Below are 20373 nucleotides of genomic sequence, written 5' to 3'. Positions count from 1 at the left end.
ATTCCAGCCTGGGCAACAGTGTCACTCTGTCTCAAAAAACAAAACAAAACAAAACAAAAAACAGCAACAACAACAAAAATGCCCAAAACATTTGAGTCTTTTTAACCTGCCTGCCCTCCAAAGAAATTATTTCAGCAGAGTCTAACAGACTGAGATTTTACCAGAGCTTAACAGACCTGGTTGGAGGGAAATACACAACAGCTCCAGTCCCTTCTGGTCTTCCTGCCTAACCTGAGGGGAAGTGGGAGTGAGACCCAGGGTCCCAGGCTCATTAGAAGACTGAGACCCCAGTCATAGGACTGTGAAACACTCCCTTTTCACACCCAGCCCCCCACCCCCTGACACCTTACCAGCCCAGCACTAAGGGCCTGTGTACTGGGATTCCTTTCACCTTGTGTGTCATGTCTGGTTTTCATCAGAAAATTACAAAGCATACTAAAAGGCAAAAAACACAGTTTGATGGGACAGAGCTAGCATCAGAACCAGATTCAGATATGGGAGGAATATTGGCATTGTCAGACCAGGAGTTTAAAAGAACTGTGATTAACATGCTGAGGGATCTAATGGAAAAGTAGACAACATGCAAGGACAGATAGGTAATGTCAGAGAGATGGAAATTATAAGAATCAAGAAAAATATATTGAATGTAGTGCAAAAGTCGAACAACGTGTGAGGAAATAGTTTCAGCAGAGAAATGGAAATCATTTTTTTTTTGTTAATGCTAGAACTGAAAAATACAGTATCAGAAAGAAAGAATTCACTTGTGGGGACCTAATAGCAGACAGGACACAGCAGAAGTGATTGGTGAACTTGGAGACAAGTTAATAGAAATTATCTAAACTGATTCACAAGAGAAAATGAATTTAGAAAGAAGGCAACAACAAAAGTTTAGCGCATCCAAAGTACGGGACCATATCAAATGGTCTGACACATACATAATTGGAATTCCAGAACAAAAGGAGAAAAAGAGAAGGAATAGAGCAGAAGAAGTAATGGAAGATAAGTTTTGAATATTGATGATAGATATCAACTAACAGACACAAGAAGCTCAGCAAAGTATAAAGTATACAGAAGGTATAAAGTATACAGAAAGTATAAAGAAAACCACATCATAATAAAATTGCTAAGGAGGCCAAGGCGGGTGGATTACTTGAGGCCAGGAGTTCGAGATCAGCCTGGCCAACATGATGAAACCCCATCTCTACTAAAAATACAAAAGTAGGCTGGTACCGTGGTGCATGCCTGTAGTCCCAGCTACTTGGGAGGCTGAGGCATGAGAATAGCTTGATCCTGGGAGGCAGAAGTTGCAGTGAGCTGAGATCATACCACTGCACTCCATCATAGGCAACAGAGCGAGACTGTAAAAACAAACAAACAACAACAAAAAACCAAAAAAAATTTTGCTAAAGGAACAAAGGTAAAGAGAAAATCATAAAAGAAGCAAGAGGAAAAGTATACATTATGTAAAAGAAGGGAACAATGTTAAGGATGACAGCTGACTTGTCATCAGAAACATCAGACCAGAAAACAGTGGATAAGTGCTAAAAGAAAGAAAATTGTCATTCTATAATTCTATAGTCGGTGAAAATATCTTTTAAAAATGAAAGACATTTTGTTCAGACAAAAATCTCAGAGAATTAGTCTTCCAGCAACCTGTACTACAAACAATTCTTATGCTGCAGGGAAATGATACCATTTGGAAACCTGGATCTGCAGGGAGTCCAGATTACCAGAAAAAGTAAATAGGGGATTAAATAGAAAAGGTCATCAATAATTAGGTCTATGTCTTCTTAAAAGACTAGTAACTGTCCAAAATTTATGGCATTTATAATCTATGTGACAGTAAAATATGTGGCAGTAAATGCTGAGTGTGAAAGTGATAGACTTACACTGTTGTGTTTTACATTGTTTATGAAATATTATGTTATTTGAAAGTAGAGATGAGTTAAGGGCACATAGTATAATTTCTAGTAACCATCAGGAATAACATACAGATATCAAGCAAAATCCTAAAATAATGATTTGATTATCCCAGAAGACAAGAAAGGAAGAACAAAGGAAGAAGAAACAGAAGGGCTAAATGGAAAACAGTCAGATGATAGATTTAATCCTAACCACATCAATAGTTTCTTTAAATAGAAACATTTTAAACTTTCTCTTAAAAGGCAGAGATTATCAGGCTAAATTAAAAAGTGAGACTAAAATACTTGGATTTTGAGGATGAAGACACTGATTTAAAGAAAGTTAATGAAAAAATATGCCCTGCAAATGCAAGATGTAAGAAAAAATATGCCCTGTGAATACAAGATATAAGATATGGTTTTGTGAATGTTAGATAAAGTAGACTATAAAACAGATAAGCCAGGACCTTTAATGGTGGTAAAAGAGTCAAGAACACAGAGCTTTAAATGTATATGTACCTAATAAGAGGGCTGCAAACTACATGTAATAAAAATAGAACTGAAGGGCGAGGTAGGCAAACTCAAAATCATAATCGGAGATTTTAACAAGTACCCCTCAGTAATTGAAAGAACACGTGGACAGAAGATCTGTAAGGATATAGGGGGTTTGAAGAATATACCAGCCAATCTGACTTAATTCATCTTTGTATACCAAACTCCCAAGTTGTAGAATACACATTCTTTTAATTTCCCATGAAACATATACCAAAACGGGACATCTGATAGGCCATAAAATAGTAAGTTTAAAAAGATTAATATACAGAGGGTGATGATAATGGGATAATTATTATCTTTTTAGATAATTCTCAAATATTGGAAAATCAAACAGTATTTAAAAATTAATCCTCGGGTCAAAGAAAAACTCAAAAGGGAAATTAGAAACGATTTCTAACCATGTGGTAATGAACACAAAATACCAGTGTATTTGTGGGATAAGTGTGTAGAGAAAAATTAGTAGCTTTAAATGGTTATGTTAGAAAAGAAGAAAGATTTAAAATCATGAGCCCATGCCTCAGGTGGGCCCTTGGTGTTGCTCTGCACTCCTGTTGTAATCTCTGTGTTAGTTTTTGTGCTCCTAGTTGCCTATTTCATGTCTTTCCACCTCGTACCTCCCTACTCTGCTGATGACTGTGCTTCTTATTTCACTGGTAAAAGAAAAGCAATCAGAGGAGCAGTAAAGGTCTCCCTCTGACACATTGCATGCTGATAGACCCCATACCCATGTGTCCTGCTCACCCTCCCTTAAATGGACGGACTGTTCCTGCTCCTATCCAAGCGTCTCCTCCAGCTGAGCACTGGATTCCATACCCTCAGGCTCCTTCCAGGCTACATGCACCTTCTGTCTTCTCTGTATTTTCTTTTCCCCTTCTTTCTGTGTCATTCTCATCAAGTATAAATATGTAAAGAAATCTCCCAATTTGAGTACATTTCAAATCATCCTCTCTCTCATATCCATTTCTTGCTCCCACAGCAAGATTCCTTGAAGGATGTATTCATAGTCTATATCCCACATTGTCTGTTGTCCCCATTGAGATTTCGTCACACTCATGCTTTTGAAACTGCTCATTGGCATGGCCAGTGACTTGCATACTGCTAAAATCCAGTGGCCAGGCTCCCTTGTTACTTCATCTGTGACTGGCATGCGACTCAGAGATAACTGCCTCCTCTGGAGAAACTCTCTTCACCTGCACAGTGGTCTGCCGCCCCACTCTGGTGTTTTTCCTACCTCACAGGCTGTTCTTTGTCTCCTCAATGATCTTCCCCACTTGGCTCTTCTCTGCCTGTTCTCATTTACTAACTGACCTCATCAGGTCCCATGGCTCAAAATAACGTCTTTATGCTGATGATGTTCAAATGTATGTCTTCAGTTCTGACCTATCTCCTGGTTTCAGACTTACATACAACTATACAACTGTCCACTCAATATCTTCACTTGGATTTCTAATAGTTATCTCTAATCTCACATGTCTAAAACTGCAACTACGATTTCTTTCTTTCCCAGCCATCCCCCATCTGTCTTAGCAAGTGGAAACTATCCTCTTACAGTGCTTTTGATTATCTTCTTTCTCTCATATCAGAGACATCCAGTCCAATAATGAATGAGGTCAGTCATCTTCAAAATGTATAGCAAATCTGTATGCCTGTTAGCTGCCCCGATGTCACTATTCTGATCCAAGTCAGTATGCCTCTCGCCTTCTGTCGGATTTCCAGTCACTCCCCTCAACCCCCTCCCCAACACAAAGGGAAGGGCATCCGTTTCTCTGTCCTCTTCTTCTGCCCTTTTCCCCATCACTCGCTGGGCTTTAGCCACACTGGCCTCCTTAATGTTGCTCATATACACCAAGCATGTATTTGTCTTCTGTCTGGAAGGTTCTTGCCCTAGATATTCATCTTCCCCCTCTTCAGTCAGTTGATACAATCTTATCAAAGAGGCCTTTTGTGACCACTGAAATACCACCACCCACTTCCTTCCACTCTGTTCTCTATAAAAAAAATACGGCTTTATTTTCCCCGTAGTGCTTATTTTCACCAGTCACATTGCTTGTTTATTGTCTGTTTTCCTCAACCATAATATACCCTTCATGAGAACAGGGCCTGTGTCCACAAGTGTATTTCTTCAAGCAACAAGGACAAGGCCTGATACACAGTGGATGCTTGAATATTTGCTGAAAAAATGAATACGCTTAATAATCAATGTCTGTTAGTTCTTAAAATGCTTAGAAAGAATATTGTAATGAAGTATTTTAAAAGTTAATTGTAGTTAATTATGGTTGACGTTTCTTTTTGTTTTTCTGAATTTTTCAAATTTTCCATCATGAGCCTGTGTTTTATAATCAGGACGGTAGCAGTAGAGTCTTTAATTGGACTTTGGGTCATTTTTCCTACTGTTTACTTTCCTGTATTTTCTGTATTTCTTACAATAAGCATGTATTGCTTTTATAGGAGAAAAAATACTTTTAAAAAAGAGGGAAAAAACTTTAAGCCCAATATTATGACTTGTTATTTTATGGAATTCAATAGGAACTGACATTACAGATACTATAATGAAGTTTCTTTTTTAACTTTTCATTTTGAAATGATTTTAGACTTTAAAAAGATCAAAAACAGTACAAATAATTTCCATAAGCTTTCACCCAGATTTCCCAGATTTTGTTTTGCGTTTCTTCTTTTTTTCAGACCTCTCTTCCACTTTCCCACCATACATATGCATGTATGCATATATATTAAAAATGATCTCTTTTTTTGTTTCCTTTAATCTGAAATAGTTCCTCAGTCTTTCTGTGACTTTTATGACCTTGACGCTTTAGAAGGGAACCAGCATTTATGTTATGGAATGTCCCTTGGTCTGGATTTTCTCATATTTCCTCGTGACTAGATTTAGGATATTGACAGAAATACCACACGGGGATGATGTGTCCTCCCCTGTGCGTTTCATTAGGAAGCTCGTGTGTCTGCTTGTGCCATAACTGGTGATACTGACTTTCATCAGTGGATTGATTACCCGAAGTTTCTGTAATGCAAAGATTTTTTTCCCTATGTAATTAAAAAGTATCATATGGGGAGACACTTTGAGACTGTATAAATGTTCTGTTTCCCATCCTTCTTTGAACTCACTAGTCTCAGCATCCACTGATGATCCTTGACAGAAACAGTTGCTGTGGTGGTTGCAGAATGATGATTTTTTTGGTCATGCCATAATTTCTTCAACATTAGTTAGTTAGCATTCTGCTGCAAATGCTTTCACTTTTTTCCCTATTTATTTACTTGCTCATTTATATCAGTATGGACTGATGGATTATTTTATTCTGTGGTTTATAATCCATTGACTTATTTTGATCCTTACATTTTTCTACATTTGGCTGGTGGGAGCCCTTTCAGACAGGCTTCTGTGTCCTTTTGACATCTCCCCACCAATCTCAGAAGTCAAGTCCTTTGAGCACTTTACTCTTTCTAGCACAGCAGTGCATTCTAGGCTCATGTGGTTTTCTACCCTCCGCCCTGGAGTCATTTTCCCAAGAAACCTGTTTCCTTTTAGTGGAGAACAAAAAGCCAAAATCTTGACAAACCGAGATCTAGGTGCTAGTGTGTGTGCTGAAATTTATGAAAGCTCTAGTTATGACTGCTCTTTTGTTCCCCGGGAAGGACTCATACAAGATAACTTGGTTGTTTCCAGTAAATCTCCACTTTTAAATACAGCTGAAAAATCCATGTACAGTTTTTATGCTTTGGCAATTTAGAGGTGTGAGATAAAGTCAAAATATTAGTGATTTTCTTTATACTTCGTTTTCCAAAGTAAGAAAAGTTTCTTTTAAGCTATTCATGTCTTTAAACAACTGAGTATAGTTTTGTAAACAAATTAAAACATTTACCTTTTTCTTTACCTAAACTCTCTTTACCTAAAACTCTCCAGAATTTAGAAACTATTTATCAGTGGCTAAGGCCAAAATAATTGTCACCCAGTTACTAAAAATAATTCATTATTCAAAAAATAACATATAATTTTGTGTCATGACTGACCCCATATTACTGACAATCTGGCCAGCCTACAATAAATAACAAAGTTATTTTTCCCCACCAAGAAACATGACTTCCTGGTAATAAACCTTCCCAACACCAAGAAATAAAAAAAGGTATTATTCTAACCCAAACAAAAATTAATCATCAGTACTTCTATAAAAATTTTTAATTTAAAAGTGCAGTTAGTATACAAATATATCCCAATTTTGTTAGTTATGTTTTCTCCGATCTATAACTCACTTTTATGCTATTTAAATTAATTTATTTTAAATACTACCATATATAATCTATAGTTCCTTGTAATAGTCCCATTAAAAAATATTAGGTACAGAAAAAAATGACATCAAGCAAAAAACGAGATCATATGAATTAAAAAAATAAATACAGTCCAAAACGTGTTTTCCAATAAATAGACGAGTATACACACCAAACCCGATACTCATTCCTTACGACTGTGACAACTGTGACTAAAGACTGTGGACTTTCCTAGACAAGAGCCTTCCCGACTACATAATACAATCACTGCTGCTCTTGTAGATACAACCAGAGGGTGGAATTATGACCAGAAGGGGGAACTTGTGAGCCCTTTGCTCTTTGCCAGCAGAATTTCACAAAATCCCTTGTCAACAAAACTTCACAAAGTGCCTGACTCAAGAACTGAGAGCAGCCCTCTGGAGGAATGCCCTAAAGATGATACACGGGGTAGAGTGCAGGTTCCCGCATCCCCTGCCTAAATCACTGCATTTTCCAAAAAAGGTGAATCAATAATCCCAGCCCTTATCTTCTCCTCTGCAGAAGATAATGTCTATTGATTTTGCTTTTATCATGTATAACCAGATGTATCCTCACATTTTACTCTATTGTAACATCTATTAGGTTGGTGTAAAAGTATTTAATATAACTTCTAAACACATTTGATGTACCTGCTAGACACAGGCAGGGCCACCATCACTTATATATAAACTGTGGTCCAAAATACTACTTTAAAATAGTCTAACAACTCCTGAGAAGCCTCTCCCGGGTTACATTCCTCAGTAAGACTTACAAATAAAGCTATCTTTCGAATTCTTCAAAAGCCTGGTTTTTCTTTAGTTGACAGAGGCATTTATCTCAACCTGATGTACTTGGATATGAGTTCATGTGGTACTAGTAAGTCCAGAAGTGGAACCTTTGTCAACAAAGAATGAATAAATTGCATTTACCTCAATGTGGTCCGTAATTCAGAATTAGTTTAGCTATTAATGGACTTGCCATTGAAAGAGTGAGTAGAATTCAGCTTTTCAAATCATTTGCTGTTTGCAAAACTGAAGGCTGTAATTATAACACTTTATTCTTATTCATCAGAAAATATAGCTCCTTCCATTTTTTTCTCTTCAGACACTTGTCAGCTTTCAGCAGCTGGCAAAATATTAATTATGCAAGTCTTTAAATTTTATGTCCCTTTATAAATTGAGAACTTCTGAGTGGAAATGCAGTATCAGTTGCATGTTTTTCAAGTAGGGTTAGGCATCGGACATAGAGGCAAATGTTGCCTGTCCTTTTCTGCTTATACAGCATTGAGCTGAGAGTACATGGTGGTGTTCTCAATAGTAGTTGCTGTGCTTTGAGAATATTGTTGTCACTTTTGCAAGAGGCTATGGGATACACTCCCATATTCTTGGTATATATGCTGTCCCTATTAATTAGTTTTCTGTACAGCCGAAGGGGATGGAATGGGAGCTTTTAAGTTACACTGGAGTATGTGTGTATATAGAAATTTATTTTAAACTGTGAATGGTCAAGCAGAAACACAAAAATTGGTTTCATTTTGTGACTATGTCAGACATTGAGAAATAAAGAACTGATAGACTTGAATATGAAGCATTCGGAACATGGTGTTCATCTACAAATCACCCAGCATTTCACCAAATGGATTCTATAAAACAGTAGTTTTGAAATATGTTATTAGGTGTTTCCAGGCCTAGTCGCTATAAGAACATGATATGTGAGATGCTTCTCTTGCAGATTGCCAGTGCACATTAGCTTATTAATGACTTTGAGACACCCCAAGGCATAGAAACATGTTTAATCCTTTAGCTCCTCATTGCCCAGCCTTCCTTGAGCAGGAAGCATTTGTTCGCTTTGTGCTTGTTAGCAAGAAACACTGGCATAGATCATGTGTTTTTCATTCAGCTGGTAGTTGTTGAGCACTGGCTGAGCACAAGCAGTGCAGAGGTGAAAGGCAGAGCTCCAGCTCTCCTAGAGCTTAGATGAATGAAGGCAAAATTAGAGTTCTCTGACGAGTCCTGTGATCCAGGTCAGCTCAGGGCATTGTGGAGCACAGCGGGGGACAAATGCTCTTACAGAGCCCAGTCTACATCCTGAGTTAGCCAGGACTCAGTTCTTGTGTTTTTATTCACTTATTCTGAAATCTTTTCTGAGTACCTGCTACAAGCCAGGCGTGCTCTAGACGTTGGAGACTGATAAAGCAGTACACGGAGCTAAGGGGAATCCTTGTCTTTGTGGATCATATGTTCTAGTGATGGGTGACAGGCAGGAAACAAGATGAATACATACAAGTGCATAGTTTATTACTTGGTGATTGGTGCTAAGCAGGAAAATACAGCAGAGCAGGGATAAGAGGGGTGTGTGATCACATGTGGGATGAGGTGATGGCATTTAGCCAGGGCTGCTAGGAAGTCCTCACTTAGAAGGTGACATTTGGGTGTAGAGCTAGATGAAGTGAGGGAGCAAACCACGTAGTCTCTAGAGCAGAAGTGGTCTACACAGAAGGAACTGGAAATGCAAAGAACTCGGGAGAAGGGGGATGCTTGGCATGTCTGAGAAACAGTGAGGAAGCCAGGGTAGTTGGAGTGGGACATGCAAGGGAGAAGTTAATAGGAGATGAGGCCCTAAGGTGAACGGAGCTAGGTTGTGTAGGAGCTTATAAGTGGTCATCTGGCCTTTAACTTTTATTCTGAGTGAATTGGTAAGGCATAGAATGGATTTGAAAACTCAGAGGAGCAACAGGACCTGAGGCTGGTTTGGACAAGATGGCTGGGGCTGCTTGGTTGAGAGTGTTCTGAGCAGGGGCGTGGATGGAGGCAAGGTTGCTGGAAGGCCAATCCCTTGGCAGTTAGGGAGGTCGAGGCGAGTGGTGATTATGCCTTGGGGCAGGGTAGGATCAGGGCAGGTGGTGCAGAGCAGTCAGACCCTGGATGTATTCTGAAAATGGATGTGTATGACAGTTTGCTGGAGAGCCAGTGTGGAGTGTGAGTGAATGAGAGATGGCAAGGATGACCCTAAAGTCTGGGACTGGAGCAACAGGAAGAATGGAGCTGGCTCCTCCAACAGGGGAAGACAGGAGAGGAGCAGGCTTATGAGGGGGTATGTGGACTCCGTTCCGGCCAAGTTATATGTTCAGTTATTAGACACCCAGTGGTGCTGTCGGTAAGGAGCTTGATACATGCGCCAGGATCTCAGGAAGAGGTCCATCTGGAGGTAGAAATTTAGGAATCGTCAGCATAGAGGAAGTGTTTACAGCCATTAGGCCGGATGAGATGCCTAAATGAATGTTGATGGAAAAGAGAAGAGGTTGGAATATTTAACACAGAGCTTTTTTTCTGTGTCAGTAGTTTTTAAAAGTGGAGTTTTTGGAAATATTAAAACACTAGGTTTAGAAGCAGAAGTAATTAGTTTTTGTTTGTTTGTTTTTGTAGCAAAAAGAACTTTTGTTAAAGAAAAAGAAAAAGCCAAGACCTTGAGCTCTGGGCTCCTGCAGAGTTTTGAGTCTGGGGAGGGAGGAGGCAGCAGAGGGAGTGGAGGGCCCGTGAGGCGGGAGGGCACCTGCAGGCTCTTGGCAGGCAGGCAGGCCTGGGCATCATGGTCAGCACTGGGCCGTGCCACAAGAGGCCGGATGGATGAGACCTGGGAACTGGCCCTTGACTTAGCAGGGAGAGATGGTCTGCCGAGTTGGGTCAGCCCTTTCATAGAGTGATAGGGCAAAAACAGGACTGGCGTGGGGTTGGGCAGAATGGGGAAAGGGGCGAGGACAGAGCTTTGCTGTGAAGGGAAGAGAAAGAGTATAGGGTGAGGAGCAGGGGAAGAGGGAGGGTTTTTTCAGTGCAGAATTCTAGATTTTTATGATTTTCTTCTCCAGGTTTTTTTTTTTTTAATTGTGATAAAATTTACATAACATTAAATTTACCTGAACCGTTTTTAAGTGTACAGTCCAGTAGCGTCTTTGTGTGTTGCTGTAAAGGAATACCTGAGGCTGGGTAACTTATAAAGAAAAGTTTATTTAGGTGATGATTCTGCAGGCTGTATAGGAAGCATAGCACCAGCATCTGCTTCTGGTGAGGCCTCAGAAGGTTTCCACTGATGAAGGAAGGTGAAGGGGAGCTGTGTGTGCAGAGGGCACATGGAGAGAGAGAGGAAACAAGGAGCGGAGGTGCTGCCAGGCTCTTTTTAACAGCTAGCTCTCACAGGAACTGCTAGAGTAAAACTCGCTCACTCAGGGAGGGCATTAGTCTATTCATGAGGGATCCACCCCCGTGATCCAAACAAATTCCATTACGTCCCACCTCCAACATTGGGGATCACATTTCAGTATGAGATTTGAAGGCAACCAGCATCCAAACTGTAGCAAGTAGTGTTAACCACTGTGTACACATGGTTGTGCAGCGGATCCCCAGAATGTTGTTATCTTGCAGAAGTAAAACTCTGCACTCATTAAAGAACTCCCCATTTCCCTCCTCCTCTGACCTCTGGCAACCACCATTCTACTGTCTCTATGAAATGGACTACTTTAGATGCCTCATATAAGTGGAATCATACAGAATTTGTCTTTTTGTGACTGGTTTATTTTGCTTAGCCTAATGTCATCCTCAAGGTTCATCCATGTTGTAGTATGTGTCAGAATTTCCTTCCTTTAAAGGCTGGATGATATTCCATTGTATGTGTGTACTACATTTTGTTTATCCGTTCATATATTGATGGACACTCAGGTTCTTCCACCTCTGCTACTATGAATAATGCTTCTGTGCACATAGGTATGCAAACGTCTCTTCAGTCCTTGCTTGCACTTCTTTATGGGTATATACTCAAGTAGAGTTGCTGGGTCATATGTTTAATTTTGGGGGGAACCACCACACAGTTTTCCACAGCAGTTGTACCATTTTACATTCTCACCAACAGTGCACAGGGTTCTAATTTCTCCACATTCTTACCAACAGTTTTCTGCATTTTTGTTTTTGTTTTTTAAATAGTGGCATCCTAATGGGTACGAGAGGTGGTGGTGAAAGGGATTTCAGTCATTCTTAAAACTGTTAAAATGACTGAAATCATGGCAGATTTGTAAGAAGAGAAATGGTAGGTAAAACACGTAGGCTTTGGTCCGCCCCGTGAGTGCTCAGGAGTGTCAGCTATTACTGTGAGGAAGGGGGTGCCCATGCGTGAGGCAGAGGGAGCAGAGCAGCTGTGCAGAAGCACAGACAGAGTGTGAGGAAGTGGGAGAAGTGTGGGACTGCAAGTAGTGCATTCTGGCTGGAGCACCAGGCAAGGGCAGAAATGAGGTGCGGCCAGTTAGAAAGGCTACTATTAAAAAGTCAAAAATAACAGATGTTGGCAATGCTGCAGAAAAAAGGGAATGCTTACTTACTGTAAACACGGTGGGAATGTAAATTAGTTCAGCCACTGTGGAAAGGAGAACTTAAAATAGAAGTACCATTCCGTCCAGCAATTCCATTACTGGGCATGGACCCAAAGGAAAATGGATCATTTTACCAAGAAGACACATGCACTCGTATGTTCATCACAGTGCTATTTGCAGTAAGAAAGACATGGAATCTACCTGAGTACCTGTCAGTGGTGGATTGGGTAAAGAAAATGTGGTACATCATGGGATACTACACAGCCATAATAAAGAATGAGGTCATGTCTTTTGCATCAACATGGATGCAGCTGGAGGCCATTATTGTAAGAGAATTAACACGGGAACAGAAAACCAAATACTGCATGTTCTCACTTACAAGTGGGAGCTAAGTATTGGGTACACATAAACATAAAAATGGGAACAGTAGACACTGGGGACTACTGGATGGGGAGAGAGAGAGTGGGGCAAGGGCCGACAAACTGTCTCTTGGATACTATGTTCACTACCTGGGTAGGGATCATTCATTCCCCAGACTGCAGGGTCACTCAGTGTACCCATGTAACAAACCTGTACATGTACCCTCTGAATCTAAAGTAAAAGTTGAAATTATTTTTTAAAAACTGGGCAAAAAAAAGAAATGAAGTGCGGTGCACAGGGCCTTCTTTGTCATACTGAGGGGCTTATTAGATTTTATCTTGAAATGACGGGGAGCAGTAAAGAATTCATATAGAAATGACGTAGTCAGTTCTTCCTGTTAGATCATTTGGCAGCAGTGCAATGCATGGGTTCAGGGGTGGGAGGTGAATCTAAAAGCTATTGATGTAATTCAGGAGAGAAATGAGGGTCTGGGGCAAGATGGCGGTGGGTGTAAAGGGACAAGACTTGGTGTTGAGTTAGCCATAGAGAGAGGGAGCTGTCACAGTGACACCATTTCTGGCTTGGGCTTCATTTTGGATGGTGGGTGCTTTTCAACATGGGGATGCAGGTTTGAGGTAAGGTGAAAAGGAATTATATTTCAGCTTGTACAGGATTTGAGAGTCTTAACAGACATCAGCATGGAGATGCTCAGTGGCTAATTAGATAACAAGTCTGGAGCTCAGGAAAGAGTTCATAAAGCAGTAAATGAGCATTAATTCTGGATGCCACAGCTAGTTATAGTATGTTAAAATGTATCTAGTTTGTGTGAAGGCTTTATTTTTTTGCCTTTGTGGAACCATTTTGCATATTACGGGAATGGGAACTTTCGACAGAATATTAAGTGAACACAGAAGACCATGCTGTGGATATTGAGCTTTAAGAGAAGCAATTTATTGCTTAGCTGAAGGCTGAAATCTGGATTTTTCTCTCCTTTTTTGGTGAGGGATGGGGTACATGTTTATTGATTTATTCTTATTTTCTAAGAGAAATTCTTCTTGTTAAAATAGTTACACAGAATCTATGAAATTATACAATTTTAAACTCGTAAGAATTCATCCCCAGTGTCTAGGTGTAACCATTTAAGCAGTAAAATATTTTAGTCCATTTCATTAAGTAGATAAGAAATTATCGAGTGTTTCATGGCATGAAATAATTCATGAAGTTTGCAGCCAAGGGAGTCCAGGGAGCTACATGATAAAAGCAGAGAACTAAAAGTTAGAAGACCGTATTTTTGTTTCATCTATCTCTGCCTTGTACTAGCCATGGGATTTGGACAGATCACCTTTCTGATCCTCTGTTTAGTCAGCCAGAGAATGAAAACATTAACTTCCTGTTTACCTCCCAGACTCACTTATTCATTGAACAGGTGTATGCAGGAGACATCACACAGGTGGAGTTCACGGTCTCATGGATTATAGCAAAGGGTACAGAAAGTGGCTGTGAAAGCAACGTATAAACTGTAAAGCACCACGAGAACTTTAGGGTTATTCTTAACTCTAATGAAGTTTTCTTCCTGGGAGGTTCAGGTTCTCTTTCTCATTTGAGTGGTAAACCAATAGAAAATAAAAATAAGAAGTGGTAGGTATCTCTTTCAGAAAAGTTAAGGTGAGATGTGTCTTACCCACTCAGAGTAGGCAGCTATTTAATATTTGTTGAATGGATAAAGTAACGGTGTTAGGATTTGGAAATTCAGTGTAAGCAGATAATGATTCTTATCTTGCTTGCTAAATTTTCAGAAATGTTACATTTTAAGAAAAGAGGGAGTTATATCTAGCACTCAGAGGAATGTAGAAATGAGCCATGCAGAAAAATTTAACTCAGAATTCAAAATCTTGGTTTATAGAGAGTGCGTGAGTTAGCACTATATACCTAGATTTCAAAATATTAATTGGAAGAATTTAATGCCATTGGAAAGTGTTAGGCACAAATAAGATATCTAATGTTTCTGATTGTGAATGAGATAAAATCCCAAATTTAAAGGCCAACATGATAATTCAGTTATCTTGGGGAATAAAGTGAAAGTTTGGTTCCTGAGATTGTACACTTAAAGCATGAAAAATGAGAACTTAAGTTGCAATTAGTGGGAAGCAACTTGAGCGATAGCTCATATAGCAATAAAGATTCTATGCTATCTGGGGTATTTTAAAATTCTACAGCTTTGAGTCAGTTTCAGATTTATAAGAGTATCTCTAATAAACTTCAGAAGTTCTAAAGGCCTTGGACTGTGACACTTTATTTTCATACTCGTTTGCACAAAATCCCACATGTTGACAGGTGAGGATGTGTGAGGGCCGCTTCATCAGCTCCCTAACAGATGGCCTTCTCCATTCATTTTATTCTACAGGCAAACATGCTGAAGACATATTTGGTGAGTTGTTTAATGAGGCTAACAACTTCTACATCAGAGCAAATTCTCTTCAAGACAGAATTGATCGCCTCGCTGTCAAAGTCACCCAGCTGGATTCAACAGTGGAAGAGGGTAGGTAATTGCTTGAAAGCAGTGAGCTAGAAGTGATGTTGACAAGATGGTAGTAATTAATTGCAGTGTAATTACTGCTTTTTCCTTGGGGTGGTATGCTGATGTTTCATCATGTCTTTTCCTAGAAGAATAGTGAGGGGGAAAAACCTACAACTTTGGGTTAATTCACAATGAAAAGATTCATATCTGGTCTACTTCATACTCTACTCTTTTTTAAGAAAATTACCAATATAGTATTTGTTTTAAAGGCTTCTTTGAATACAGTCAGTATTAGAAGCCTCAATTTAGGTTACTGATAGTTATTTTTAAAATAGTTTCTTACCTAAAAATTACAGAGCCACTCTAGGGATATGGTCCACCCGAGACAGTCTTACACATACCTTGTGTGACACAAGCACCTGGTGCTCTTAGGATTGATGCCTGTAAAATCCTGGTGATTCTGCTGATTTAGAAATTTTATTAACCTTCTCAGAAATAGCATTTACTGAAAGCCTTTAGGCTGCAGGCTTTAAAATAATGTTAATATTGACAAGCATTGTATAGTTAACTGATAGTCATTTGATGATACACCCTGAAATTGTCAGTCTCAACAAAATTGAAACTATCAACAATCCCTTTTTAAAAATTTTACTTTCAGTATCTTGAATGAAAGACTGAGATTGAGCTGGAGAAAATATGCTAAAAAAGTACAAAATATACTACTTCGTATTTATTTTGAGAAAAATATTTAGGTTAAAATTTAGTTTTTAAATAATGGCAGTTAACAGTTTCTCTTGTTGCTTTGTAAAGATCCTAGTGTCTGATTTTTGCGCTGTATCTATAGAGTAGTATTGGTAAAAATAATACTTTTTTTTTTTTAAAGTAGTTATTTGTAGGAGTCATCCCTCATCATTTAAAAAATATATGTTACCTCATATTCAGGTCTTTTTCAAAGGTCAGAATTTCATTAGTGAATTACAAATATAACAAAAATGTAGAACATTGATTTTAATATCCATTATAGAAGCATTGTTACTCACTTTTCCAGCAATAAGTATTACTTGGTCTGTTCAGGTAAGGAAACCTTAACATCTTAAACCAATCATTCACGTTTTAAATTAGTATCACAAGTGATTTTTAATAGCTATTCATATTTCTTCAACTTTTTGTTGGCTGTTACCATTAGAATGCTTATGATAACCTTACCCTGGAAAAGATTAATCTGTAGATTAAATTTTATGAGATTTTATAGTACATGTCATATCTTTAAAATCCTTTTCCAAACAAGATTTTACCTTATTACTTTTCTTGGTCATGGATGTTACAGTAGAAGAAATACTTGACTGAAAGTTAGGAAGTCTGTATTCTATTTTGGTCTTACCACTTTTTCGCTGGAGTTTTTGGAATCTTAACATTTCTGAAGCCCAGCTTCAGTGGTTGAATAGGTGGGTTGATAGCCTAGTCTGCCCACCTCAAAAAGTTTGAAGAAAGTCAGGTGAGTTAATAAATGAAATGTAAAGTGCTGTACAAGCACAAGAAAGAACTTTCCCCGGCCCCAATTTTCTGAATCCTTAGTGTAATTTTGTATCATCCATCAAGCTACTTAATTTTTGGGACTAGATGCATGTTGAAAAGCCTTGCCATCTTTCCTTAATGTTTGTTGCAGAAAACCTTAATGTGTTATTTCCATTTGTGTAATTTTTGCAGAAGTATTTCCCACATGCATTATATTTAAACTAATGTTGTTTGAACGGTGTTTTCCTTAGGGTATTGAAATCTGTGCATTTACGTGCCTGTAACATTCATAGCTATATTCCTATGTGATTTCTGAGAAGTGCTATTTAAATAAAGAATGTTACTCTAATATTAGGGTCAGTGAAATAATTAGATTACTACAAAAAAAATCATGATTTGACCTCATTTCATAGTGATAGCTATTATCTGTGAAAGGGAAGGAATGCACATGCTATTAAGCATGGTTTTAAATGGACAATAAAAATATTATTTGGTTGTTCTAGGAGGTGCTTTTGATTGTAAGTCAAGTGGTACTTATTTCTAAACAGTTAAAAATATTTCTGTATAACTCACCTGGGGGGTTTTCTCTAAATAGTCTCACTACAGGATATCAACATGAAAAAAGCTTTCAAAAGTTCCACAGTCCAAGACCAGCAGGTGGTTTCAAAGAACAGCATTCCTAATCCTGTTGCTGATATTTACAACCAGAGTGATAAGCCACCGCCTCTGAACATCCTGACACCATACAGGTATGGCTTCATGCGCGCCAGAACCTTTCCTAGAGATGAGGGGAGAGCTGGGCAGAGCTGGGAGCAAGCTGATGCATTGTGTGGGAATGTCCTTGATGGCTCATCTGGGTTAAAATTCAGAATTACTTCAAACTTTGAAAATAATAATTGCATTATATACAATGAAACTACTCATTGGTACATAATTATTAAAGTTACAGTATTTCAGCATAGTGATACGTTTAACAGTAGAAACGTGAGCTCTGATTTTAGCTTTTAGATGTAGCTGCCTTAAGTAGAAGTGAGTGCGTTGCCTGACAGTATTGTGTGTGGCTATGTTTTCAGATTCGATGTCAATATGAAAGGAACTACAGAATTCATTTATAATGCAGCAAAATACGGGTCTCAGCGCTGCAGAGACATTTGCTGTTTAATTCAGAAAAACCATATTCTGTAGTGTTAGGGTTTTGAAGAGTGAAAATATAGTCAACAGATTAACCTTCTGTTACTGGAAAATGGTAGGACACGTTGTCAGGACCAGACTTCCAAGAAAAACAATGGAAAATAAATAGCGCAAAAAAATAATATGAAGAGACTAACTAAAAATGCTCTTTCTAAACACCCCTCCTGCCTTCTCCCAGCTCAACAGTTTCTTCCCATACCTGCTGTCGCCTCCTGTCCCATATCCCTCTTTCAAACACTGTCCCCCCGTCCCTTGTGGTATGCCCTGTCCTCTCCCCACCTCTGTGGCCTCCTGTGGAGCTCATCCTTCGGCCTCTGACAAGCACAGACTGTGGTGGCCAGTGATCCTCACAGCCCCAGGCCGACTCTCTGGTGATTCTCCTGTGAGGGCCTTCCAGGAGCCTGCGAGTTCTCCACTTCCATTTACTGCCCTCTCAGCAGTCCTGCCCTTAGGGGCCCTTTGGCCCATCTCAGGGAGTACATACAATTTTTCTTGGTCCAAATTCCTGTCCTTTCTCACTGTCCACAGGGAGATGTTTGGAGCCACCCTTGTTGCAGCTGTGCTAGGAAAGTGCAGTTCAAAGTACATCACTTTCTTTCTGCACAGACAAGGAGAGGCTCTCAGAAAAACAAGCCACATGGAAACTGGTGGCAGAGGAGAAAGATGCCCACGCCTTGTTATGGAAAAAGTAGACGTTTCTGGAGGTTTTAGCACGCTTATTTAAAAAGATTAAGGATATGTGTGAATATAACATTATAATCCTAACGTTTTAATTTATGGCTTTGCATTTATTTAGTAGGCATTTTCCTGGGGCAGTTTCATTTTTACTTAGCACTGAAGCCTCAAACACAATAACATGTAGGGTTGCTCTTGAAAACTTTCTACCTGCTGTTACTAAGAAACCTCACTGGAAATTCTGTTCTAAAGGAAAAAAAATCAGATAACCCAATGAACCACTTACATTGATTAATCTAGATCATGATAAAATATTTGTAGTGATCTATAGTTTTTAATTGCATAAAAACTGATTTGACTTTCACGTGTGTGTGTGTGTGTGTGTGTGTGTGTGTGTATTCAGTCTTATGGAAAATAAAGCATATCTTTGACTTTTTTTTCTTTTTTGAGATGGGGTCTCGCTCTGTCACCCAGGTTGGAATGCAGTGTCGCGATCTCAGCTCACTGCAACCTCCACCTCCCAGCTTCAAGTGATTCTCCTGCCTCAGCCTCCCAAGTAGCTGGGATTACAGGCATGTGCCACCAAGCCCGGCTAATTTTTGTATTTTTAGTAGAAATGGGGTTTCACCATGTTGGTCAGGCTGGTCTCAAACTACTGACCTCAGGTGATCCACCCGCCTAGGCCTCCCAAAGTGCTGGGATCACAGGCATAAGCCACTGCGCCCAGCCTAAGTGACCGAAAAATTAAGTATTTAGAAGCTATAGGAAACAACAGATGCTGGAGAGGATGTGGAGAAATAGGAACGCTTTTACACTGTTGGTGGGAGTGTAAATTAGTTCAACCATTGTGGAAGACAGTGTGGTGATTCATTAGGGATCTAGAACTAGAAATACCATCTGACCCAGTGATCCCATTACTGAGTATATAACCAAAGTATTATAAAGTATTCTACTATAAAGACACATGCACACGTATGTTTATTGCAGCACTATTCACAATAGCAAAGACTTGGAACCAACCCAAATGCCCATCAGTGATGATAGACTGGATAAAGAAAATGTGGCACATATACACCATGGAATTCTATGCAGCCATAAAAGAGAATGAGGTCATGTCCTTTGCAGGGACATGGATGAAGCTGGAAACCATCATTCTCAGCAAACTAACACAGGAACAGAAAAACGCCACATGTTCTCACTTATAAGTGGGAGTTGAACAGTGAGAACATATGGGCACAGGGAGGGGAACATCACACACTGGACCTGTTGCGGGATGGGGGGCTAGGGGAGGGATAGCATTAGGAGAAATACCTAATGTAGATGATGGGTTGATGGGTGCAGCAAACCACCATGGCACATGTATACCTGTGTAACAAACCTGCATTTTCTACACATGTATCCCAGAACTGAAAGTATAATAATAAAAAAGAACATATCTGTTTATATTCTTGTCAAGGTTAACATTTGCTTACTTAAGTGAGTTCCTGCCTTCATTAAGGTACTGGCTCCATTTTTAGAAAAAGAAATGTACATCTTACACGTCTTAAATTTTGCAGCTTTTTCTAGACCTCTACCTATATTCAAGGCCTTGGTATCTTAGGGAAACAAATTATCTTTCTCACAATAATGTTATTAATGTAATATCTATCATGCAGGTTGCCTATCAATTAGGAAACTAGGAAAAGAAAGGAAGGACATCAGTAGTCAAAGGTTAAGGTGTAGTGTGAGTGGCACTGGCTCTTCAGTGATTTTCAGACATAGTGACTAGAATAGCCCCATAGGCACCCAGGCCTTGGTATTTGATGGTAAGACACTTAACAGGAGATGGCATAGTGGGGGCTTTAATGACAGACCTTTGCTTTCTTCTGAACAATTAGCCTTCTTTGACTGGGCATCAACTCTCCTATGCTCATTTAACTGATTTGCTTCCCCTGTGTTCCTGGATAACTCATTGAAATACTGATATGAAATAATATAAAATGTTCTGCCCCCCCATTTGAAGGTAG

At 39.2% G+C, this 20373-nt stretch overlaps 1 protein-coding gene across 6 annotated transcripts in view; it reads left to right on the top strand.

Moving 5' to 3' along the window:
* The window catches only part of LOC105490219 (WASP family member 3), a 132947-nt gene that overhangs the window by 94731 nt on the left and 17843 nt on the right, over window positions 1-20373 (top strand). For all 6 annotated transcript variants that reach the window (XM_011755632.3, XM_011755633.3, XM_011755625.3 and 3 more), the window contains 2 exons: window positions 14873-15007; window positions 17097-17250. In XM_011755632.3, the coding sequence (XP_011753934.1) occupies window positions 14873-15007; window positions 17097-17250 (289 nt within the window). The remainder of the gene's footprint in view (window positions 1-14872; window positions 15008-17096; window positions 17251-20373) is intronic.

This window comes from Macaca nemestrina, chromosome 16 (genome assembly GCF_043159975.1).
Source record: "Macaca nemestrina isolate mMacNem1 chromosome 16, mMacNem.hap1, whole genome shotgun sequence".
NCBI classification, from domain to species: Eukaryota; Metazoa; Chordata; class Mammalia; order Primates; family Cercopithecidae; genus Macaca; species Macaca nemestrina.
This window is presented reverse-complemented; position numbering and strand designations above follow the sequence as displayed.